The 24,373-nt window shown below is 30.6% G+C and overlaps 5 protein-coding genes across 14 annotated transcripts in view; 3 read left to right on the top strand and 2 right to left on the bottom strand.

Annotated features, from left to right (window-relative positions):
* Positions 1-17: 17 nt before the first annotated feature.
* Positions 18-5,327, top strand: LOC145962659 (acylamino-acid-releasing enzyme). 4 transcript variants are annotated; one of them, XM_083083877.1, is made up of 15 exons: positions 18-82; positions 1,038-1,083; positions 1,201-1,415; positions 1,528-1,691; positions 1,762-1,910; positions 2,038-2,299; positions 2,382-2,533; positions 2,629-2,797; positions 2,900-3,154; positions 3,236-3,373; positions 3,836-4,056; positions 4,165-4,244; positions 4,320-4,367; positions 4,566-4,781; positions 4,854-5,327. In XM_083083877.1, exons 1-15 carry the CDS (start codon positions 33-35, stop codon positions 4,978-4,980), a joined length of 2,292 nt encoding a protein of 763 aa, XP_082940003.1. In that variant the 5' UTR covers positions 18-32; the 3' UTR covers positions 4,981-5,327. The 4 variants fall into 4 exon arrangements, with proteins under 4 accessions (XP_082940003.1, XP_082940002.1, XP_082940004.1 ...); XM_083083876.1 differs by lacking the exon at positions 18-82 and adding an exon at positions 276-376; XM_083083880.1 differs by lacking the exon at positions 18-82 and adding an exon at positions 724-845.
* On the bottom strand, positions 5,015-8,589 carry LOC145962663 (uncharacterized). The gene is made up of 4 exons (XM_083083889.1): positions 8,213-8,589; positions 7,864-8,096; positions 6,772-7,048; positions 5,015-6,691 (listed from the first exon to the last, which is right to left on the bottom strand). Exons 1-4 carry the CDS (start codon positions 8,304-8,306, stop codon positions 6,228-6,230), a joined length of 1,068 nt encoding a protein of 355 aa, XP_082940015.1. The 5' UTR covers positions 8,307-8,589; the 3' UTR covers positions 5,015-6,227.
* On the top strand, positions 7,752-16,225 carry LOC145962656 (cilia- and flagella-associated protein 65). 2 transcript variants are annotated; one of them, XR_014435919.1, is made up of 20 exons: positions 7,752-8,873; positions 8,994-9,213; positions 9,656-9,921; positions 10,443-10,725; positions 11,130-11,333; positions 11,415-11,619; positions 11,878-12,123; positions 12,250-12,478; positions 12,561-12,917; positions 13,080-13,156; positions 13,239-13,509; positions 13,581-13,796; positions 13,860-14,048; positions 14,152-14,405; positions 14,499-14,751; positions 14,840-15,066; positions 15,213-15,381; positions 15,450-15,579; positions 15,651-15,795; positions 15,900-16,225. XR_014435919.1 is itself a non-coding variant. In XM_083083869.1 (19 exons), the coding sequence occupies exons 1-19, from the start codon at positions 8,772-8,774 to the stop codon at positions 15,737-15,739; spliced, it is 3,987 nt and encodes a 1,328-aa protein (XP_082939995.1). In that variant the 5' UTR covers positions 7,752-8,771; the 3' UTR covers positions 15,740-16,225. The 2 variants fall into 2 exon arrangements, 1 of the variants encoding a protein (XP_082939995.1); XM_083083869.1 differs by having other exon boundaries at positions 15,651-16,225.
* On the bottom strand, positions 15,169-17,381 carry LOC145962664 (tRNA (guanine-N(7)-)-methyltransferase). 2 transcript variants are annotated; one of them, XM_083083891.1, is made up of 6 exons: positions 16,829-17,381; positions 16,626-16,736; positions 16,367-16,551; positions 16,169-16,282; positions 15,984-16,085; positions 15,169-15,909 (listed from the first exon to the last, which is right to left on the bottom strand). In XM_083083891.1, the coding sequence occupies exons 2-6, from the start codon at positions 16,729-16,731 to the stop codon at positions 15,778-15,780; spliced, it is 639 nt and encodes a 212-aa protein (XP_082940017.1). In that variant the 5' UTR covers positions 16,732-16,736; positions 16,829-17,381; the 3' UTR covers positions 15,169-15,777. The 2 variants fall into 2 exon arrangements, with proteins under 2 accessions (XP_082940017.1, XP_082940016.1); XM_083083890.1 differs by having other exon boundaries at positions 15,176-15,909; positions 16,626-16,750.
* A 36-nt stretch (positions 17,382-17,417) lies between these two features.
* Arms (Ankyrin repeat-rich membrane spanning) overlaps positions 17,418-24,373 on the top strand; it is a 38,663-nt gene continuing 31,707 nt past the window's right edge. The window contains exons 1-4 of one of the 5 annotated variants that reach the window (XM_083083863.1): positions 17,419-17,632; positions 18,915-19,021; positions 19,098-19,168; positions 20,390-20,495. In XM_083083863.1, coding sequence (XP_082939989.1) covers positions 18,950-19,021; positions 19,098-19,168; positions 20,390-20,495 — 249 coding nt within the window. In that variant the 5' untranslated portion in view covers positions 17,419-17,632; positions 18,915-18,949. Of the gene's footprint in view, positions 17,633-18,914; positions 19,022-19,097; positions 19,169-20,389; positions 20,496-22,138; positions 23,098-24,373 lie in introns of those variants that run through there. The other 4 variants (XM_083083860.1, XM_083083867.1, XM_083083862.1 and 1 more) reach the window with 4 other exon arrangements.

Below are 24,373 nucleotides of genomic sequence, written 5' to 3'. Positions count from 1 at the left end.
TGTATATATGACTGCAATATTCTAAAATTGCAATGAAATGTAACAGAAAAAGTGCCATCAGTTATCATAAACTTGATCTCTTGTAATTGCATTTTTTTTATAACTATAAAATATCTTTTTTTTTCTTTTGAAATAAATTTAAGTTAAAACTATGAAGCGAATAAAAATTTGTTTTAACCTAAATTTATTTTAAAAGAAAAGAAAGATATTTTATAGAAAGTATAATTAAATAATAGATAAGCATTAATTTCTTTTTGATAATTTATAATCTAAATATATATATGTTCGAAATATGTACATATCTATAATTATCCAACAAGATGACGTCTAAAGATGTCTTAATAACGCTGCCATTTGACAGCATTCTGCTATCTGGGTATTTATTATATATATGTATTTCAGTTATAAATTTATTTCATTAATTATATCTTTGTCTCTCTCTAAGAAAAAGCTAAAGCAAAAGGAAGAGGTTATATTTTTATTTTTTGATTAAAATAGGAATTATTAGAGAAAAATGTCAAAGTACTGTTACATAATGACAGTTTGTCAAATATCATCAATCAGCTGATAAGAAATATTCAAAAAAGCCTAAGAAATTCTGTCAATGAAGTTTCTATCGAGATCCATTCAAACAAATTTGCATAGCTACAAAAAAAGAAATTAACTTGACGAAATCACGTGTCTAATATAAAGGATCTAGTTAAAGTATTTATATAAACTTTAATTATTATAAACTTTATTATGGATGCATTACGTTTGACACTTCGTTTGATGATTCAATTTGGACAAAAAGCACAGATTTCTTTATCCTGATTGGTCAATGATTAGAAGCACTGAAATACATGGTTAGTTTATGATCAACGTAATATTTCGGAGTTTTTTCGCGGTTTGCATTTTATGTATTTACATTATATAGCGATATCGCATATTAACTGCGCCATATATCTGCTTGTCAGTTCATTATCATCAGTTATCATTGTTTAAATAATAGCTTTTTACTTAAACGTATGTGTATTTTTCAACATTTGTGTTGTAAGACGCATCAAGAGACGATACAGGAAAATCAGGATGGCATCTGCTCAGGTATGCATTTCTCTTATAAATGGTTGATATTTTTCTATAATTTTTTATAATAAGAAATCTGTGTAAAATGTATAACCTGTGAAGTGGTTATCCAAAAAAGAAATATGTATTTTGCAGGTAAAAGAACTGGTAAACTTATACAAATCGTTAGCAGCACATCCGTCTTTAAGCGGTGCACGGATCCTGGGTGCTGCGAGTAGATTATCCATACAAGGCTTATGGACACAGAGGAATCTGGAGAGGAAGACGGACCAACGTTTCTTACAAAAATATGACTTAAACTCAGACCTAACTCCAATCTCCAGTGGATTTCCAGTTGACGTTACCACAGAGTACATATAATTTGCATATATGTTTAATAAACATATGTTTTATAAAGATAAGATAATACTTACTATTATCACACAAATATTGCTTACATTTGAATAAATTTGTCTTAAATAGGCTCATGTCTACTTTGACAAAAAATGAAGAACGTAGAGCTGTGTTGCGACAAGCTACAATTGATAATTCTACAAAGCAATTTATAGAAATTTGGGATAAGCAACATATTGTGAAGAATTATGATTTATCTGCTTTGGATGTTCATGGCGATGTTTATACAGATGGTATAAATAAATATATAAACAAAAAATTTTTATTTTTTAATATGTATTACCATATATGCTTTTTTTGCAGTCGAATTCCGATCGTTTGAGTGGTCTCCTGATAATACTAAAGTATTATATGTAGCAGAAAAGAAGCTTCCTAAGTCGGAACCGTTTTATAAGCAAAAGCCATTAGATAAGAAAGATAAGGAGAAGAAAGAAGATGAAGAAGCAACAGTGGTCAGTAGTCTTATTTTTTCAAAAATATATTTCATAATACTTCATATATATATATATATATATATATATATATATATATATATATATATATATAATCTACTGCATTTTGTCTGTTTTGTTAATTCAGGGTAATGAATATATCTATAAGCCACATTGGGGAGAGCAGCTGGTAGGAAAACATCGACCTGTTGTTGTAGTTCTTGATACAACAACAGACAATATTACGGTTTTATCTGGAATACCAGATGAGCTTTCCCCTGGTCAAGTGATTTGGACAAAAGATCAGGATGTAGTTGGTGTTGCTTGGAAGCACGAGCCACAATATCTAGGACTAGTTGCATGCACTAACAGATATTCCTGGATATTTTTATTGAAAAATGGAGAATATCGTAAGAAATATTTAAATAGTTGCCATAGAAAGTATATATATTAAAAACAGAAGAAAATATTATGATAACTTTTATTATATAGGAAAATTATCTGACGATGAATGCGCTGTGCACAGCCCTAGAATTAGCCCTGATGGAAATTATCTTGTTTGGTTACAGAGGGAGGCTGGTGCTCTCCCGCATCATAATGCACATGCGCTTATGCTACGAGACTTGAGAATAGAGAAAAATCATGTAATATCATGTTAAATTAAAAATTACATTAATTAGAAATTAAAAGAGAAAATTTGTTTAATTTTAAGAATGAAATTTTTATATTTTAAATTTAGATTAATCAAATTGTGGATATAGTACAAATGAGCAAGACAATTAATCACAACATGCATTTTTATGGGATATATGGTCGTTTGCCTCATCATTGTTGGAGTGATGATTCTCAGTACTTATTTTTCAGTACACCGCAAAGAAACAATATTGTTTCATATATTGTTAATATAAGTAAGATACTAAAATTTTATGACAATAGAATTATAATTTAGCACAATAATATTTTTCCCTGCTATTTATATCACCCATAAAAATTATAAATTTTATTTACAGAAACAAAAGATGTTACTGAAATAAAAAACAATGGAAGTAGCCTTAGTATACTGGATGTAAAAGGGGACATAATTGCATTTTTAAATACCTCCTTAACACAACCTGCTAGTCTTATGGTAGGTCGTTTTAAAAGTAAAGCAGCAAATATTGGCGATATCCCTAGAATTACAATTACAACTCCAATAAAAATTGATGAGCTTAAAGAAATTATGTATGAACCTAATGAATATGTTTATAACAATGATGACAGCATAAGTAAGTACCTTGTACTGTTTATGCAACTTTTTCTTATAATTATCTCAAAAAATTATATCTTTGTATATATGTTATTTTCAGAGCAATTTAATTTTATTTACTTTGGTCCGAAAAGTGGTAAAGATAAATCAGTTCCTTTTGTAGTGGTACCACATGGAGGTCCTCATAGCAGTTTCACAAACGTATTTTCGTTGGATCACTCTTTCTTGGTATCAGCAGGTATTGTGTCATATTAGATCATATTTCTGTGCATAGGTATATAAGCGAGAAATACATCGAAATAGATCGCAAATCAGTCTAGGTTATTCTATTTTTTGATGCTGTTCTTATTGTTAAATTTCAAATGTTATACACTGATATTCTTCCATTTGCTTATACTCTGCTTTAAGAGAGAAAATAAATTCAATTCACATATTTTAATAGTAAAATAAAAATTGAAATGGTAGAATATGACAACCATAATAGAAAAAAAATATTTTTTTAATATAATCTCGTATTTATTGGCCTTAATGTACAATTTAGAGAGGAATCTGCATCATGGATAAAAGCCAAATTTTCTCTTATAGAATAGAGTCATATATTAAATGGCTACATCTAAATCTGTAACATTCAAAGAGATTATATATGTTTAATTAATTATATAAAATTCAAATTTATGCATAATTAATTATAAAAATTCAGGTTTTGCGGTAGTTCAAGTAAATTATCGTGGTTCAACGGGAATGGGTAGTGCGACTGTAGAATACCTTCAAGGAAAAGTTGGAGACGTAGATGTGAAGGACTGCATAACTGCTACACAAGAAGCAATCAAAAAATATCCTTGGCTCGATCCTGAACGCATAGGTCTTTGCGGTGGATCTCATGGTGGATTTTTGGTAACACACTTAAGTGGACAAGCTCCGGTAAGTGAGACAGATATAATAAATTTATAAATTTAATAATTTAAACATCACGTAAATTATACACAAACAAATATATTCATTCAGTATAAAAATCTATTTTTTCTTCAGGATATGTACAAAGCAGTAGTCGCGAGAAATCCGGTAATCGATATCTCCATCATGTTCGGTATATCGGATATTCCAGATTGGTAAACAGATATTTAACATCTAATAACGTTAATATTAACGTCTAAATTATTCAATATCCCGTATTTGTATTTCAGTCGCAATACTCTGACTAAGGAAGAGAAAATAGCGTATCTTCATAATGTGTAAGCTTAACCGTTATCTCAAATGTCTCGAATCCATCAAACGCGACTAATCTAAGCTTGACTGAAATACAGTTTTCCTTTTTTCTCTTTTTTATAAAATGTATTGTGAATTATATGTAATGATAATTCACACACACAAATGTTTAGAATCTTACGTATCAGTATTTTAATACGAATATGATTTAATTTTCATTGCAGGTGCGCTGTAGAAGCAGGTTTCTCTTACGTTGTTAACGGATCGTGGCCCGATAACATCGACATGTTCGTAAAAATGAAGAAATGCTCACCAATTTTCCACATCGATAAAGTTAAGGCGCCTACTTTGATTTGTATTGGAACGAAAGATTTGCGAGTACCATCCTCTCAAGGAACAATGTGGTACCATCGGCTCAAAACTAATAAAGTGAAAACTAAGTAAGTTGGTACTCTTAACACAATGAACTTAAAATCATATATTGCGTTATCGAAAAAATTCACATATTACAGAATGCTCGTATACGAGGACAATCATCAATTATCAACTGGACCAGCTGAGATTGATCATATCATCAATGATTGTCTGTGGTTACTCGAGCATACATCTATACGTACAGAATTCAAAGACAAGAAATAAATGTTCATCTTGCAACATTTTTTTTACATGTGTATATATATATCTATAAGTCTTTATTATCACAAATTGGATATTTACACATTATTATTACATACATTTTATAAAGAGACTTATATAACATTCAATCTCAAAAATATACACGCACACGCCTATAAGGTCTATATATATTGTTATAAAATTTTTATACTTTTATAGATACAAAAAAGTTGTTACATACATATCCACGTGTATACCTAAAGATATATCATTTATCAAAAAGTATGCTACAATACGGCAAGTTCATGTATTATCTGTTTTGTGAATGTGTCTATGAACACAATAGATTCCATTAGATTTTTTTCCTTTTATTTAATTACAATTTACTTTTTTTGCCTAATATTAATACAAATATCATGGTATATAATTTAAATGAGAAAATTAATCAATAAGAAATAACTTCAATTAATTAACATATTAAAGAAATACTGCATTGATATCTTGATGTAATACTGTAAAATCATATTTTGTTAAATATCAAGAAGCGATTTCATAATCTATGTTCTTTCATTGATCAATGAACAAACATCTCGCAATATACATTTCCTTTAATATTTATTAGAAAATAATATCAACCGTCGAAACTCAAACTTAAAGAAGCTATATATAAGAAAAAACAAAACTTAATCGAGTTAGATATTAATTGTGCATTCCTTGTAATTTTATCAATGTACAAGAAACAAACATGTTAGTATGATAGTACTGCAGTGCAGTGACGTAACTATATAGTGAAGCGTTTTGATTGTAAAAGTTAATTACATTGGTCAAATTTATCAAAATTGACATATATAAAAAAATTAATTGATTTTTAAAGACTTTCTTATTTACATAAAAAGAGAGGAACATGAGAGAAAATGAGAATTCGTCTGAGAAAAAAATTTATTGCTAAAAGAGTCTCTATTATACGTATTTATTATACAAATCCGCGTCTCTCCATTATGATTCATCTATAATATCAATATTCTAAAGCTGCTTATATCTTTTAGTTTGTGTTGGTACACGATATCAAAATTGATGCTAGATTCACATTAGTTTTTGTTTATCAAGGCCCTCCTCTTATATCCAATAGAATTTTGCTCACACTTTGTGGAACAAATTTATGTATAAGGAAAGGGGTGATCTAGTTACGTCACATGGATGTACGCAACACGGCGTCTAATTAAAACATTAGACGATGTATTCAATGCTTAACTCTAATCAGATTCAATAACTTACAATCTGGCAGGATTACTATGTTCGGGAAATAACGAGTCATAACTGGGAGGCAGATCCTTATTCGCAACAGGGGAAGACACTGCGACCTCCAGCATAGGAGCCGTGGATACCGCGCGATTGGATCCCAGACCTCCGTCCGTGTCCGGTAAGGAACCAGGCCGCGAGCATATGTTCGGACCGGCGCAATCCGATGACCAGCACAACTTGCGAGATTTCTTGCAGATCCACAAACACATGATGAAAATGATGAAGCAGAGGATCATGGTGGTGACCGCTCCTATAGTGACTTTCGTGGCAGTATCATCTTTGGGAAACCGATTGGTGATTATATATGAGCAATTAACTTCATCCGAACAGATACCGAACGGACAATTGTAAATCATATCGCACAGGTATTCCTTCCGAATACAAACGTTATGTCCAACTGGTTTGAATCGTTCGGGATCCACCTTCTTGCAATCTGCAAATAAACAAGATTGTTTGTAACTTGTATATATTTATTACATTTGATATATAGACATATCAGAATGAGAAACATACTTCTGTACGGAGTATAGACTATACTAAGATCCAGATATTCTCCATCCAATAGTCTCTCCTTGGAGATGAATATCTCAGTTTCAAATTCTGTAGAATCCATTGGAAGAAATTTCCATTTTCTAATGGAATCAAACTCAGCATACTTGTCATGTGATTGCAGCAAGGTGTCATCCATATTATGTAAATTATCTTCAGATTCAGTAATCGGAAAGTACGTTGTCAGGCGATTTATCTCCCCGCAAAATTTTTCTGTCTGATGACCATCAGTTCTCTTAAACTAATAGAACATCTGTTAAGAGTCTAATATTGCAAGTGTAAATTTTAATTGTATCATGATATAATTTTAATTAATTCTTTGCCTTATTATAATCAACAATAATTTGCTATATATATTTTTTTTAATATAAAATATAGAAGCACAGTATTCATTATCTTTATGCGCATTAAATTTACTGTATTTAAACTTTATTTAAAAGCTTAATCTGAAAGTTAGTACAATCTATTAATAATTCGAGAAAATTAATTTAAAATTTAGTTTAAAATTTGTTAAAATATTATATTAGCAAATTTTCTAGAATCATTTAACAAATCAAACTTTAGTTACATGTGATATTTTTCATGTTTGTTATATAATATATTTGTAATATATTTATATTAATTTAAATTTCTTTTCTTGAAATAGTATTATCGCATAGGATATGAACATAAATGTTAATTACGTAATGTTAAATAATTACTACTTTAAGTAGATCTTCAAGAATATTTTCAAAGATTAAAACCACAATTACTTCTTATTGTTAGATATAATAATGAAACGTATATGTTAATATTATGCTATAAAATGCTAATATTTTATATTTACATACACGCATACTTTAAAACTTTAAAATGCAAAAAAATAAAAAATATATTTTAAATGTACTTATATTAAAATTTGCCTGATATAATCTTTGCGATAAAAGATGAAATAAATTTTAATTTTCAGACAGTTTTATTCCACAGAATGGAAAATTTCGTGAAAGGCTCGGTTAAATTAAGAGGGAAACCTGACTTGCTCCGGAAATCACCCGGGCTCATCATCCGTCAACTCACCCGTACATAGTCCAAACACTGATCGCCGTTGCGTCGAAAAGACATTTTGTGGATAACCGCAAAGAGGCCCTCGTTTCTCGCGATCTTGAAGGTGAACGTGCACGTAAGATTGCGTTTCACGAACCATCTATCGAACATGTGATGCGACATGACGATCGTCGCGGTACCATTGTGTAAATCGTGCGAGTGCTTCTTGTTCAAAGGATGACAGAACCTCTCATTCTCGAGGGCATCTACGGGAAGAAAGAGCACACACGGAAGGTGAGGTTAGAAACGAGAGCCCACACATACACACACGAGTGCCATACCATTTGCGATGAATCCTCGTAAATCAAACTTGAGAACTTACACTCGTTATAATTGTTGTAACGCGTACACGAGCAGAGATGGACGGTCGCGATCAGGAGACAGACGACGCTCATCGAGGCGCGTGGCTGGACCATCTTTTTTTTTCCTTCCCTCTTTTCCCGGGGCGACTCGCGCGCAGCCCGCAAGTGTCACAAAGCCATATATGCAGAACGTGAGAAGCGGTCGCGCGGTCGACGCGCGGATGACCAGGTGCCGTTTATTCTCTTCCACTGCCGCGTCAGATGGATCCTGCGAGGGATTACTTTCGTGGAATCGCGCGGAGCGAGAAGCCCGAAACTCCGAAACTCGGCTTCTGCGAGAACGTCTTTACTGAGAAATGCGTCATTCCCTCCTCGCGGAGAGAGAGGGTTGGGAGGGGGAGATGACCAAAACAAGTCGCGACGTCATCCGCCGAGGACGTCATTGAGTTCGAGATCGACATCGATCACGCGATCGAGATCTCGAAAGATGTCGCCGCGCGTTTTCTCGGAGCGCAACAACATTCACTTTTGTAGGAAAACAATAGTAATTGATAGTCTGATAATAGGAGCGGGGATAAAATGTCCTGTGAAGAACCGAGTAGGAAAATCCACGTGGAGTTTGGCGAAGTGGAAGCGGGCGCCGCGGCTGTTAAATGGATAGAAATAATCAATCAAAGTTGCGTTAGTATATTTGATTTCTTAATCTACCTAATAATCGACTGTTTCGTTGCATGAGAAATCGCAAGATTCGCAAAATCGTGAATCACGATTATGATTAATACTAATTAAACGATAATGCAGATGGAACAGACTTATGAGGCCCGAAGAGACGCTATTACCAATCCCCTGGATCACGTGTTCGAATTATGCAGTTACTCGTGGACTTTGTCTCCCGGCCAAGTATACAAGTGCAGAATATATTATCGGCCGTTCATCCCGCTCTCCGTAAACGTAGATTACTTTACGATCATGGATTCCGTTGGCGAACGCGCGGAAATTAGAGTCCGTGGAACGTGTATTGGTATAAAATTTTTCATTTTCGAACGACAGTGTGATTCTGAGTATCTTTCATTATTAGAGATTTTATAAAGGCTCTAAAAAAGATGCTTAATAATATATCTTTTACAATAAGAAGTTAGATCGCCTGACATTGATAGATTTTTGAAACAAAGTATAACTGACACTAATACACCTTTTAAAAGAATTTATTTAATCACGATAATATCTTATTATTTAAAAGCCGAGATGCGATAAGATAAACATCTTCAGACTCCTAAATAAGTATGAAAATCTCTCACTTAATTTCGTAGAATGAATTGCAAATGACTATGAATCATTAATTACCTGGATGCTGACATGAGTAATACCTTCTTGTCTTGTGTGATTATGTGTGTGTGTATAAGGAATGACGTTGAATTTATGTTGAATGAATATTACTATGATGTAACTAATAACATATCTAGGACCTATAATTTCCGCGTCCACAACGAGATTAGTTATGATATACACGAGTGAGAATTACGAAGCCAAGAAACGGATCAAGCTCGTTAATGATTCCAAAGCCACGGCAATTTTTATGTTCGATGTTGATCTGACGCAAAAATCATTCAAAATCGACGCAAAGCAAGGATACATCGCGCCTCGTTCTCGCAAATACATAACAATCACTTTTACGCCTCAGGAAGCTGGAATTTACACGTGCCATTTGCCATGTTTAATCCTGAATCATGTAATGAAAAGATTTAGATTTTTAGATTTTTAATAAATTAAAATTTAATTAAAATCAAACAAACGTAAATTTCCGCGCTTTACGTCAAGATAATGTCATGGCTAACATTTGAATTGATACAGCAATTCTTATAAATAATTCATATCATCTATGAATAGAAATTGTTTCCGTATCCTCTAATAAGGAATATAAAATGATATTTTAATCATTGATAAAAACACAGGAAAATTTATCTATAAAATTTAATTATTCTCATAAATTTTAAAACCAATCTTTTGTTATGAAAATAAAATTTAAATTAAATTGACAATCAATAATTAAAAATTTAATTTTATGCAAAAGGACATCATATTTTTCTCTTAGATACGTGTGTTTAGATGATGCTCATTATTATTTTGTAGCCCGGCATAGGTTTAAAATAATATATCGCATAAAATTTTTTTTAATTATTGTTTTAAATTATGAAAAAAATTTTTATTATACAAAATATTCAAATGATTCAAAATTTTTCTTAATTACAGAGACCGATTATTATAGAAGTGTACGGTTATTACAGTTCGATATTACATAAAGCCAACATACAGAATCGCTTTAATTATCCTACAAGATTGAAGAATGGTTTCGAAGGTTACACGAGCGATACTATCGTTGCTGCGCAAGATTTACCTGCGATCTCTTTGTCGAAAAACTACATCGATTTTGGTCAAGCTAATTTGGTGACAGAAGATACTACGCAAAAAATTTCGGAAACTCTATGCCTAACTAATCACACTCGATCTGATGTATTAATTAAATGGGACCAAGGTTTCATCCTTGAATCATAATGTATATGACGATTGCTATCATTAATATGTTTTTCTATCTTTTTTTTTTTACCTTTCAAGTATCGCGGAAATTATCAAATCAAATATTATTATAAATACATCGATTCAGAGGTGTAGCCAGATAGAGATGCTAGAGCAGGCAAGAAAACTGACAGAGAAATTTCGCTGCCCGATGAAAAAAAAAAGAGGATGATATTTATGAAAAAGTATTATTGTAAATAATACAATATTGCAAATAACTTGCAAATATTTGAACAAAAATTAATAGAATTATTTTTAAATTGCTTGATTTTTCAAGAGCAGGCTGTGCCCCCTGGCTACGCCCCCTGCCTCGATTTATTTTTCCATCTCTTTGATCAGCAATTAATATCAGATTTTGTATAGATATTGAAAAAATTTTTGACATAACACCTACTATCGCGAAAGTACCAGCATATCAAACAGTTCTGTTCGAAATCACATTTAATCCTAATAAAAGGAGCAATTTATTCGCGCGAGAATTCGTTGGATATATTTTTATCGAACAGCAAGAAAATCTTTATAAGGAAACTCTTACATTTCCTGCAATCACGTCCGTGCGATTAATCGGTACATGTGTTTTTTATTGCTTTTACATAATGCTGCGATTACCTTAATTTGACGGTAATATCAGATGCTCTTTTTTCACAGGTAATTCCTTTCCTATTTGTTCCGATGGTTGGATTCCTCAGTACGAAATACCTCATATAGTCAAAATGCCTCCTTGCTTACCGTCATTTTCGATTTACACCACATTCCTGATAAAAAAGTTCGGGCATTTACCATTGATGTATCACTTTGTGCCGCCAACATCGAGCCACTTTGTTGTGAAACCAATGATGGGAATAATTCATGAGTATTTGCACTTACAATTAGTAAAATTTATTGTCCAAATGATTCGGATTTAAATAGAAATCATTGTATTTATATCGTGCATAGTTAGATGTATAATTTAGCACGACGATCACATAATTTTTATTTTTACGCATACAAAACATTTTTAATACAATATTTTATACAAGATATTTTTAGATACTTTTATACCATATTTGATGGAATGATATTTTTAATACGTTTAATATTTTTTTACGAGACATATTGTGATCCTTTCTAGAAATTATCAAATCATTGTAGTCGGTATGTTACCCGGTATTGACAATGAACGCGTTTACGTAGAACGTTGGGCGATACGTTTCAACGGAAATACAAAGTCGGAGTGTTTCATAGATTTTCGAGGATTCGCGGAATGCGCTAATGTCAGTTTTAATGATCAAAATCTTGTAAACTTTGTGCCGACATTTCCAAATTGTCGGGAATTGCAACAATTCTACATGCGAAATATTACTCGACACACGATAAAGTAACTTTTTATAAAGTATTAATGTGTGCCGTTATTTCTTTTGTTACAAAAAGTTAATTAGAAGTATTATTCTAAGTATTGTCAATTTATTATTGCAATTTTCTTTGATTAATATCGATTTTTTAGATACGAGTTTGTTAATGTGGCACCTGAACTCCGAATTCAAAATGAAAATAATAAAATCTGCCCTAACGATACCGTCATTCACGAGTGGATATTTTGCCCTACTACAATTGGAGACTACCAGTTTGATGTAAAGTGCACTTTAACTGTATTGAAAGACGAAATTCCCGTTGGTTCCAGCGTTTGCGTTACGTTACACGTAATAGAAAGCTGCAAATCTGGCTGTCTTGTGGTAAATTAAAATTAATTTATTGATAAAATTAAGCATGCAAATTAAATAACTTCTATAATGCATATTTTTACGCATTCGCTAGTCAGCACTCGACGAATTCAATTTTGGAATTCAGGCATACAAAACTACAAAAGAATTAAAATTTCACCTATTTAACTTGAGTCCCGTAAACATCCATTACAAGATAAAGTGTAGCCACTGTAATTGGCCGATCGGAAATATAGAACGCGATGTAAAAATACAGCCAACTACAGACACTGTTTTCGCCAAACAAGATAAAATGATCACCGTTTCTCTTACACCCACCACACCGGGATATTACGAATTTTTCGTTCAATATTTTGTGAGACTAAATGTTCACTCAGATGCACTAATTCCAAATCAGATGCCAAGAAACATCTGCAAATTGCGTTCTTTATGCGTGTTACCCACCTTAAAAGTAAATACAATATATTGTTTCAAATTATAATTTGAAATCATGCTATTTTAAAATAGAGAAGCATCAACAATTTATTAATAAAAACAATAAAATTTAATAACATATTATGTATACATATAATAATTTATATATATAGTAATTGTATTGTAACGAATAATATAGGTAACAAATTTACAATGTTACGGGCCTTATCCGGATGTGAGCAAAGCTTTTCTGTGGAAACTGATGAAAATAAATGTGTATGCTAAATTTCATATCATATTTGCAATCTCGATAATTTTGCTCTCATATAAATATAAATTGTAAATTTTTTTAACTTAGATTCAATACATTACTTCGAGATTTACAAGCAGAAACGTCACAAACGTTGTACGTAAACTTTCCGGCGATGGTTTTACATGAAAATCCCGTTGTTATAAAATTGCTTTTAAGAAATGTAACTGCAGTAATTACTTCTTGGAATATTAAAAGAACGCAACTCTGTTCTTGCCGACCCGTTGCAAAAATCCAAGGCGTATCGTTGCAACGTGCAAAGTACGATTGCTCACACAGGAAAGTGTGCTCTGTGCAACCAAAAACAGGAAATCTTAGAGTATAACATTACATTAATATTTAATTATTAATATGTTATTAGTATTTTATATATATTTTAATAAAATACAGCCAGGAGAAGAAAACTGGATGACTCTAGAGCTGCGTTACATATTATTAGGAAAAACTGAATCGAAGTGGGACTTGGACCTTGGAAATAATCGTCATATTTTTTTGCTCATGACGATTGAAGGATTATCTAGTTCTGATAATAAGCTCCATCTTTTAAACGGCACGCATTTTAAATTTCAGCATATTTACTTGGGAGACAAGAGTCCTATTTATCAGGTTATTATTTTCATTTAAATATAATGTAACGCTTATATAACACATGCTGTGAAAATTTTTCAGGTATGTTGGGTACATAATGGCACAAATCACAGCATCCCGTTCTTTGTAAATCCCAGAATGATGCGCGAAATAAATCAAGAGTACTGCTATGAGATTTTTTCCTGTACGACTCCACACGCAATCATAAATCCGCAATCTTCCGTTCCGATTCTTTTAAAATTTCAACCACGACAATTTGGCATATTTAAGGTTTGTCATCATATACAATAAACGAGTGAATGAAAAGAAAATGAATAATTTGTTTCTCTTTCCAAGCCTAAAAATATACAATTATCTCTTCATTTTTTAATAGAGCAAATTATGTCTGACTCTGGGTGACAAAGAAGAAGAACTTATATTGGAAGGCGAATCTTCCTTACCGCATAAGTCAGCAGTAATTGGAGAATATATATCGTCCGGATGTAACTTTGAAGATGACGATATTCCTATATATTTTAATACTGACTGTATAGATGTTCTGCACATACCTACACATAGTCACGTAGTAAAGATGATTATGATGCACAATAATTTAATGCAAGACGTACTCGCTTACGAATGGAAGAGGTTTGTTGGTTTAAATTATGAAATAAATTATTTTTCATTGGGGTGTAAAACATATACATCTAAAAGGAATAAATATTTAATTTTTTCTTTCAGAAATGAGATTTCCGGAGTAATTGACGTGGAAGTTGATCCACAAAAAGGCGTGATAAAACCAATGTCTGTTAAAAGTTTTCGCGTAACTATAAATACTAAACAATATCCTTGCGTAATTGATGTTAATATATCGTGTGAGTTTATTAATACCAGCCAAAGACGAGCTTATCAGAGAAGTGTATACAAATTAGAAGATTTGTCTCGAGAATTAAAAGGACAATTTACTATCACAGAAAAAGGCATCAGCGTTCCAGTAAGTAAAGTGTATATATATATTCAAATTATATAAGAATCAAGAAATTTTTCTTAAGATTAAATTATTTCATTTTTTTTGTTTTCAGAAACCATCGATGGAAGTTTTGGAAAAACCTCAAACCTTTTATAAAACTATAACGATTCGATGTTCTATATATAGTGAAGAAGATAAATTTCTGAAAATTAGTCTAATGGACGAATTAATAAATGCACCTTCAAAGGGAATATACATCGAGAAGAATAATAGACAAATGCTGAAATTCAAGAAAAAGGATATTAGTCGATCTTTATTTATTATCGAAGGTCTATTATGGTAAGATTCTTAATTTTCATAAATATAATAATAATGAACGAAAAATTTGGATTTATAATTTATTTATAACATGTGTGTGAGAATCCTAATTTCATATATTATTTAATATTTATTTAGTTACTATTATATTATTTGTTATTTTATAGGGAAATAGTCAATAGTAAAGTATTTAAAAACATTATGCAAGATGTTTTGCAGAATGAATCGAATTTGTTTTATTCGCAATTCACAATGAATTTACATGAAAGAAAAAGATTAGTACAAAGATCGTATATTTCACCACCACGAGCATTAATCAATCGTATATTGGAAAGAGTAAGATTTTATTTTTATTTCAATATTTGTTAAAAAAGAGCACTTTATCAACTCTTTGTACTTTTTAGATGTTATTCATCATAATGCACGAAGAGTTTGCTTTAAAGACTGCGCATCTCATTCAGCATACAGATATCAGACATAAAGTCTATTTAAACATAGTATCTGGCATGAATAGAAGAAAGACAATAAAAAAAGGTGTATATCGTCAAATATCAATTTTAGTATTAGAAAAAATTCTCAATAATTTTAATTGCAATCCGTTTTAGAAACACAATTATTATTACGTAAAGACGATGAAGATCTTTATATGCCATCAAGATTAGCATCCTCATCAAGAATATCTTTCGCCATATAATGATAATCAAATATTAATGTATATATACAGTTTTGCTGCTAGCTGCTTGTTGCAATGTAAGTATCTGCAATCCTTCTAAATACAGCTAAAAATTTATTTCCTTTGTTTCTGCTTACTTTTTGACCTTCTTCAGTACTTTCATATAATTTTTCTACTACAGGATCTGTCGCCTATATTAACAATTAAAAAATTTGCTTAATATTACCATAAAAATAAATAACTATAAATAGCTATAAATACTTACCAAATCCTGTTTAGTAACTTCTTCAAACAATGGGTGTTCTTGAAAATGTTGAACTATCCATTCATGCAAATCTTCTACATCTGTTACAGTGTATACAATTGCCTATGTATAATAATAAAAAAAATTAGACCTCTTAAAATTAATATAAGAAATAATTAATATAAGAAATTAAGCAACACACTTACTCCTTCAGCTAACACATAAGCATATTCTGCTAATAAAGATTTGTTTATTATTCTCCACTTATGTTTTGATTTTTTGAAATGTGGGTCTGGATACAAGAAAAACATCTTCTTTAACTATACAAATTAAGAATGCTAATTAATACAAACTACATACTTTAATATTTTTACATATCAGACAAACAAGACTTTTATTTTTACTTGTCCTTTAAAGAAATAATTTGGTAAGTATTTCATGGCATTCGTTCTCAGGCAGGCAATGTTTTGGTATTGACCAGGCTTTTGCGAACGCAAGGCAGCAATGCGATCCGTAACATAATCTGATACTTTTACTCTGATTTCCATACCAAGTATTAGACTATTGGGAAACATTGGCGATAAGGCAACTGAAAATTTATTTATTATGTATGATCATTTTGGTTTTTTAGTAAAATGTATTAGCTCACAAAAGATAAATTACCCAGCAATCCTCCATAGCCGCAACCAACATCTGCAAATTCTACACATTTCTGTGTTTCTTCAGTATTGCCAGAAAAATATTGTGGATACAAGGCACTCCAATCCATTAATTCTGGTTTTATGGGACTAATGTGTAAATAATAAATGATATAAAATAATTTTTGTAATCTTAAAAATTGATGAAAATGACAAAATTCTACTTACTATTCGATGCAATGATCAGCTATCGGATTCGAATGTGCACGTTGTCTATAATATTTTTTTTGGGGTAATGCCAGTGTCATAGACATGATCCCGCGCTAAATGTTTTTTTAATTAAATGCTTCGCTAACTTTTCTTTCGCTAATGCAATGTGTCAAAATATAACACGTGTCCACGCGTGCGTATTTGAAGAGGTTATGTACAATACTGTACACAAAACGTGCTTATTAATTACTACACTTTGTAATTAGATTTTCCACTATAGTTAATTAAATTAAATTTATATTGGCTGTTTAAGAAAAAGAAAGACGTGAAAATATGTAATAAAAAAGACTACACAAAAAAAAATGGAACTCAACAATATGATATATTCATTTTTTTCTGCATTTGATTACATCTTTCTATAGTTTCTTAATAATGAAAAGACTTGAATATTAATAAATATACATTTATTATATATAGTATATATATTTAAAATAGAGAAAAAAAATACAATTTTTTGACACATAGGCGCACGTGCGCGAACGATCAGCTGATCGAAGCGAGGCGTGCACGTGCACCGCCTGGCGACTAAAAGCAGTATTAACGGAGTTGAGCGAAGAGAAAGAAACGAAGGAAGCGGGTATCTTCGCGTTCTGTATTCTCCTTGTTTTAATGTGTACGCGTTGTTTTTTTTCGTTCGCCGCGATCTTGCGACATTAATAAAATGTAATCGCGAGTGAGAGCGGTGCTTATGTAACGTATGTAAATTGACGCTATCGCCGGTTCGAGAGCGGAGGACCTCGGAAAATAGCGGAATCCTTCCAGGTGAGGTTAGGATTAGGAATCTCCATTCCGCGACGGTATTCCTTTGTGATGATGGGAATCGTGATGATTCAAGCGTGCGTACGTACGCACATACATACGCATATACGTCTACACGTATGTTTTCCCACAAACGCGCGGTTATCTTGGTTTCGTGGATATTTGATTATGCATACTTCTAAATTTCTTCTTTAAGATTAAAAATGCATTATAAATAATCGGATTATTAACGTTACGATGACAGAAAGTCTCATCGGCTTCGTCAGTGACATGTCATTTTCGATTATGGGATACCTATATGTAAAAAGAAGTATCTTATTATTCGTAGAAATTTTCGTTGATGTGTTATTCAATTAATGTAATAGATGTGGGGTTTAAGTCATATTCGTGTTGATTATTTTTCCAACAACTTGGCGCAAAATCTTTTGAATTTTTTAGTGACAAGAAAAATTATAGGAATCAATCTTTCTCTATATGCAAATATCATAAAATATTTATGATACATTCTATGCTGACCGATTTTGAACTTTCCGTTCAAATCGCTCGAGTCGAATATATATTATTGAAATAATTTTGCTTATAACATATATAATATTTATAAGATTTATAAGATTTTCTTTATAGATAATAATTATTTGTGCCATCTTATAACATTTATAAGATTTGCACAAATAATTATTATCCATAAAGAAAGTGTAACGTTTGACAAAAAAATTAAACAAAAAATGCATTTCCATAAGAGAGAACAGGAGATAGATATATGTTATATATATAATTATGGTGATTATTCTATAAATGTATATTTTATGTACTCGTATAATTTGCTATATATTTGACACTTTTAATCAAAATAAATATTATCTCATATATAATACTCTTTGATTATATATGTCACACGATTGTAATCAAGTACTTGTTAGATTCATTCGACAATGAACGATGTGATAATAATAATCTTTTGACATATGAAACTTGAAACGAAAGAATACTTAAGATTAGATAAATTGCGACAACATGAGATATATATTCCCTATGATAACGACACTATATATATATACTTAGACATCAATACTTTTAGGCTAATATTACATTTGTCGTACGACAAATTTTTTAAGCACATTGATTGGCTGCGGGATAGAAAGTTTCTAAAGATTTAAAAAATTATTATCTCGCAGCCAATCAATGTGCTTAAAAAATTTGTCGTACGACAAATGTAATATCGGCCTTACAGTACAATAATTTTATAAAATATTTTATGATGAATGTTACATCTTTATATTAATAGCAAAAATATGAAACAATCTGAACAAAAAATTCAACATGAGGCGTTTATGGTCTACGCGACAGAGAACGTATTCTTTGCACAAATGTGGAGACAAAATTACCATCTATGTATATATTTCCGTATATTATATAGAATATAAATTTTTGAACAACTATTTTATCTTTCGCTTGTTTGATGTTTCAGGTCCACGAGAAAGTGACTTTTATTCATGACGATATCGGATTTCCCGAGAGAACGATCCTTCATTTTAATCGGTAAGTCACCACGTTATTTTTTCATTACTCGTCTGATCGGTATGTAAATTCGATAGCACGCAAAGCGAAAGCAAAGCGATCGTGTTTTATCAGCTCTATTTGTTATCTTGATGACATCCGGAACATACATCCTGAATCGATATTGAGATCGATAAAGAATTTTTCATTTCATAGTTTCTACACAGATAAGATTTAATACGATAAATATTAAATAACTATTAATATAAATATTATAAATACCTATTAAATAACTATTTAATACTGCTATAAGATAATATACCACAGAATATACATTTTTTGACGTAATCAAATTAATCGAGTAATGGATTTTTACTTGCGTGATTGTTAATACATAATCAATGTTTATGTATCGCATAATTGCATCGCCAGACAACACGCGCTATTAAAAGGTTCAATTAAATTGATGAATATCAAAGGTGAAATTAGTGTTTGTATTTATACGATCGCAATTTGTCCACGTGGAGACGGTTACACGCACCGCATGATATATTGATTGCATACACATTGAATGTAGATAAGTTCCAAGAAAATTGCATAACACAATTGATGTGTGCTCTTCAATCGGTGATGTATTAAATCGATGAGGATGATCGTCAATAAGCATGTATCTACACGAGTATTATTCGTATTGCATCGATTAATCTATGTACATCAAATGCGAAGTGTCGAATTCAATTTTTACATTTGCACAAACATTACAATTAAAAATGGTAGCAGAATTAACGGGTGCAAATTAATAGCTTTGATTATCACTTAATATTTATTAATCGCATAAATATCTAAAGATAAAAAATAATAGAAAATATCGATTAAAACCATATTTCACATATTACGTACACATAGAAAAAATATTACTATAACAAAAATTGTATATATATTTGTCGCGTTTTTTTACTATTACTAAAAATTTTATATTTAAACATTAAATTATTATAAATTATTATTATGAGCGCAAGGAAGAAATATCTTTAGACGAATTATCTGGTTTTTAAAATCGTACTATGATTGTTCATAAATTACTTGTTATGGCTTTTATATTACCGGAGGATAATTTGAGAACCGCTGGTTTATATACGAATATGCCGCAAAAGCCGAATACGACAACATTTGTCGAACGATCACATGTAAATATAAACCGAAAGGTACGACTTTAGCGGTCGTCAAAATCAGCGAATTGATAATATAAATTTGTTCGTCAAGAATGTCGCACGAAGACGTATCACCCTCCGGATCTCAGGATAATGTTACATCTCTGAAACGGAGATCTTGGAATCCTAAATCATGGTTCTCTCACGGTTCTACTGCGGTAAATAGTTTCGAAACTGATAATATCTAAAATAGTTATAAACCATAAGGTAGATGAAGGTAGAAATTACTATAATTAAGATAGAATACAAGAATAATTAATGCATCTAAGTTTGTTTCTCAATAGTTACTACATATCAAATTCTCTTAATTAAGATCGTTATCTTGGAAAAAAAATGATATTAAACTTTACCACGGCAGTTACAGAACATCGTTTCATGTATGTATCTTTCCAGGTATTTCCGTTATTAGAAGATAAATAAATCAAACGTATTGACTCGTGCATTTTTCACATATCGCACGTATAAGAGAGAGAGAGAGAGAGAGTTTGCTATTATTACTATTATTATAAAACTTAGATTATCTAATATTCTTCTAAGTATGGCAATTTGCAATTATTAATTTAAAATTACACCGTATCATGCGAAAAAAATAACGTCCTTGTGAATAACAAATAATACCCTTGACAAAAATTATGTATACATCTCGCCTGTTATTGTTTGTATGTTTCAAAACTGCTGGATCATACTTTTTAAAATTTGTAATTGAAAACAGTTAACGTTAGACTCTTATAATGCTGATCAACTCTATTTTTTTCTTGTATGTTATATATATTACAAAAAAAAGATTATTATTGTCATATTGTATATGTCAATAGTACTGTCTGCGCTTTGGCATAATTTAGTCTTTTTCTTTTTTTTTTCTTTATTCAGACAATTTATTTCCGACATTAACTCTTGTAAACAGACTGACATTCATGGTATGCGTTATCCATTCTCCCTGTAAATATAAGTCGGTAATGTTACAATGTGTTAAATTGACATTTGTTTAGTCTAGCACAGCTGATGCATTCAATGATCAGCTGTTTGTACTTCTGGTGGGCGCGCAATTCTCGTTATCGATATTAATATAGATAGAATTATGGAATAAATAATCACAGCTCGAAAACTTCAACTTTGAAATAAAATTTCTCTAATAATAAATAATCTTGTGAATGTAAATATGTTTAAAATTATTTTCAAGATAAGATACTAAAAACATTGAGAGAAAGAAAGAACGGAATATATATTTTATATAGATAATTTCTCAAATCGATAATATTTTTTATTTATTACACTTAATATGTTTAATTAATGTATTTATATATTTTTTTATTATATTACAGTTAAATTATTTGTGATATTTATTAAAGTAAAAAGTCATAAAACATAGATTTTACACGTATCGCAATCCATATTTTTAATACAGCTAAAAAAATTATTCTCTTATTGATACTAAAAACTCTATCTCCATATTTATCAAAGGAAATTTAAAATTAAATACAATATAGATGCTATATAATTAGTATTCTCACCGCAAATTTATCACAAATAACAAAAGATTCTTATTTTATTGATATTAAATGCAATCTTATCTCATACATATTTTAGCACATAAAGTGCTTATGACATTTAAACAAAGGTAAAAGGAGCCGACGCTTTTTTTAATATTTCCTTACACTCCTACACGATGAGATGACGTCGTCGGCATATCTCATTGTCAGCATCGCGATGCGTATTTCCCTCTCTTTTCTCGCAACACCTGGCGAATGGGCCGACCACGTGGATGAATCGCCCACACGCGAATGTCAGGTGTTGTTGCCTCGGTCAATTGTTCTCTCGGCCGCAGTACGCGAAGGATGTGCGCCACTCGGTCTCGTGCAAACCAAGCCGAGCGGATCAACCGCGCGATTGAGCTATCGTCATCAATCCGTTCTTTTTCGTTATGACTAATCTGAATTTTACGCGAAAATGCAGACGAAATAGCTTGCCGTATAGTGCGCGAAAAATATTTGCATGTTATTTACTGAGGAATTTTTGCTATTGGTGACTTATAAAAAGGAAAAGTGGAGAATAAATAAATATAAATTTTTGTTTAATTTTAAAAGAAACGAATTTAAAGAATTAAAAATTAATAAAAGTTAATGAGAGATTAATAAAATTATATATTTATCGATGTGTGCAGTAATATATTCTTGTGACATCAGTGAACTTTTTCTAAAAGCAAAAAATTTAATATATATATAAAATTTAATATATATTCTTATGACATTTCAGTGAACTTTTTCTAAAAATAAAATTTAATATATACAATTTTTAATGCTTTTTTTCTTGTTAATGAGACTACATATTTTTTATTCACATACACATTCATAAAAATATATATATAATTTGTAATAATGAATTCTCTATGATAGTGTGCATCGTAAAAAAAAGATTTGTAAGACTTATTTAAAATCAGGGGAATTTCCAATGATCATATGGATGTGAATGACTAATCATTCAAGAAGAACATTCTTGTCGATTTTTGTCTTTCGATCTTGTAGTTCGTGATGTTTCGCGAAATGATACCAAGAATCGTGACAGTCGTGACGATTGTGAATGATGACGAAGTAATGATGTGACTTAATTACTTCGCGCGCGTTTAATGAGTGATTAAAAGCCTAAGTCTTCGATCCTTGACCTCGATCTACTTTATCGTGGTTGACGACGACTATTTTATTGCTCCCTTAAATTAGCGATGAAAGTTTTTATGATAATTTCTACAGCTTTTAAATGAAGAGGGTAAATCTACATTTTGATTCCTATTTGCCACTACGATAATTGAAAGATATTTAATCATTATTTATCAAATTTTCACTCTAAAAATATAACTTTTTAATTGAGTTTTTTTGTAAATAAGTTATTTTTTAATTAATAAACTTTTATTAATATTCATCAAATATTTTTTTTGATGGAAAGATAAGTCTTAAAGTTATGTACAATTCTGTAAATTTGAAAGTTATTAGTTTTGTTTAATGCAATTATTAGATTTAGTTAGGATATTTTGCTAAAAATTTTAAGTTAAATTATATTCAAATTGATTTTTAACAGTTTTGTTGGAGGAAATAGTTCAATGGAATAGACAATAGGAAACACTGTTACGTAAATTTTAATAAAATCAATGTTAAATGTTTAAGCGTTTAGCGTTATCGCAAGGATATTGTTTGCAAATCGTCAGTGCGAGTTTCTACATTTCTTGTACCTTGGACTTCTCGTACTGTTCGATCGTTTTCCTGCCCTATATTCGCGACCTGAATTCACCCGATTTACTTCTCGTAAAACACTCGATAGTGCGAAAATAATTCGCGGCACGCGAACCAACAGAGATGTCAATGCCTTTAATATGTGAAATTTGTTCTTTGATTTCACACGTTAAAATAAAATTGAATTATTCGAAGAAATATTCATTCTTAATTAAATTCATTTCTTAAACAAAAAAAATTTTCAATTTTTCTTGCTTCCCTCTTTAATTAAGTGCTTATGCAATATGAAAATTATAAATAAAGAAAATAATTTTGAGAAAGATTATTATTCTTGATTCTTAAGATATTATATAAGTAATTCATACTAATACAACTATATCGCTTACGTTGAAATGACTCATTGTCTCATTTAATTTTCGCGATCTTGAAAAAATTAGTCAACGCTAATTCATACAGTTAGCATTACTATAGAATACAATCCACAATAACTCGAAATATTTATAAATAATTACTTCTTAAATTAATTATTAAATTTTATAATATATATAATTTAAGATTTTTTAAATATTTCATTCAATTCAGTTCTTTATTCTAACTTTTATCAGTAATTTATAGATTGATCAAAAATATTTTGCATGTTTTGTTGAATCAGATGTAGCGATTGCTTATCAGGTATTTAAAAATATGCGTTATATATGTATCGAGTTGAAATGATAAAATAACCAACAAAAGAGAAGATATATTATGTATACAAAAATACTGACAAACATGCTCACACGTACACATTTATATCCATTTTTCTCGCGATAACGCAG

This window comes from Camponotus vicinus, unplaced genomic scaffold (assembly GCF_025532165.1).
Source record: "Camponotus vicinus isolate PSW18456_S1 unplaced genomic scaffold, iyCamVici1.0 SCAF_12, whole genome shotgun sequence".
Lineage (NCBI taxonomy): Eukaryota > Metazoa > Arthropoda > Insecta > Hymenoptera > Formicidae > Camponotus > Camponotus vicinus.
The sequence above is the reverse complement of the archived record's forward strand: the minus strand, read 5'-3'. Positions and strand labels throughout refer to the sequence as shown.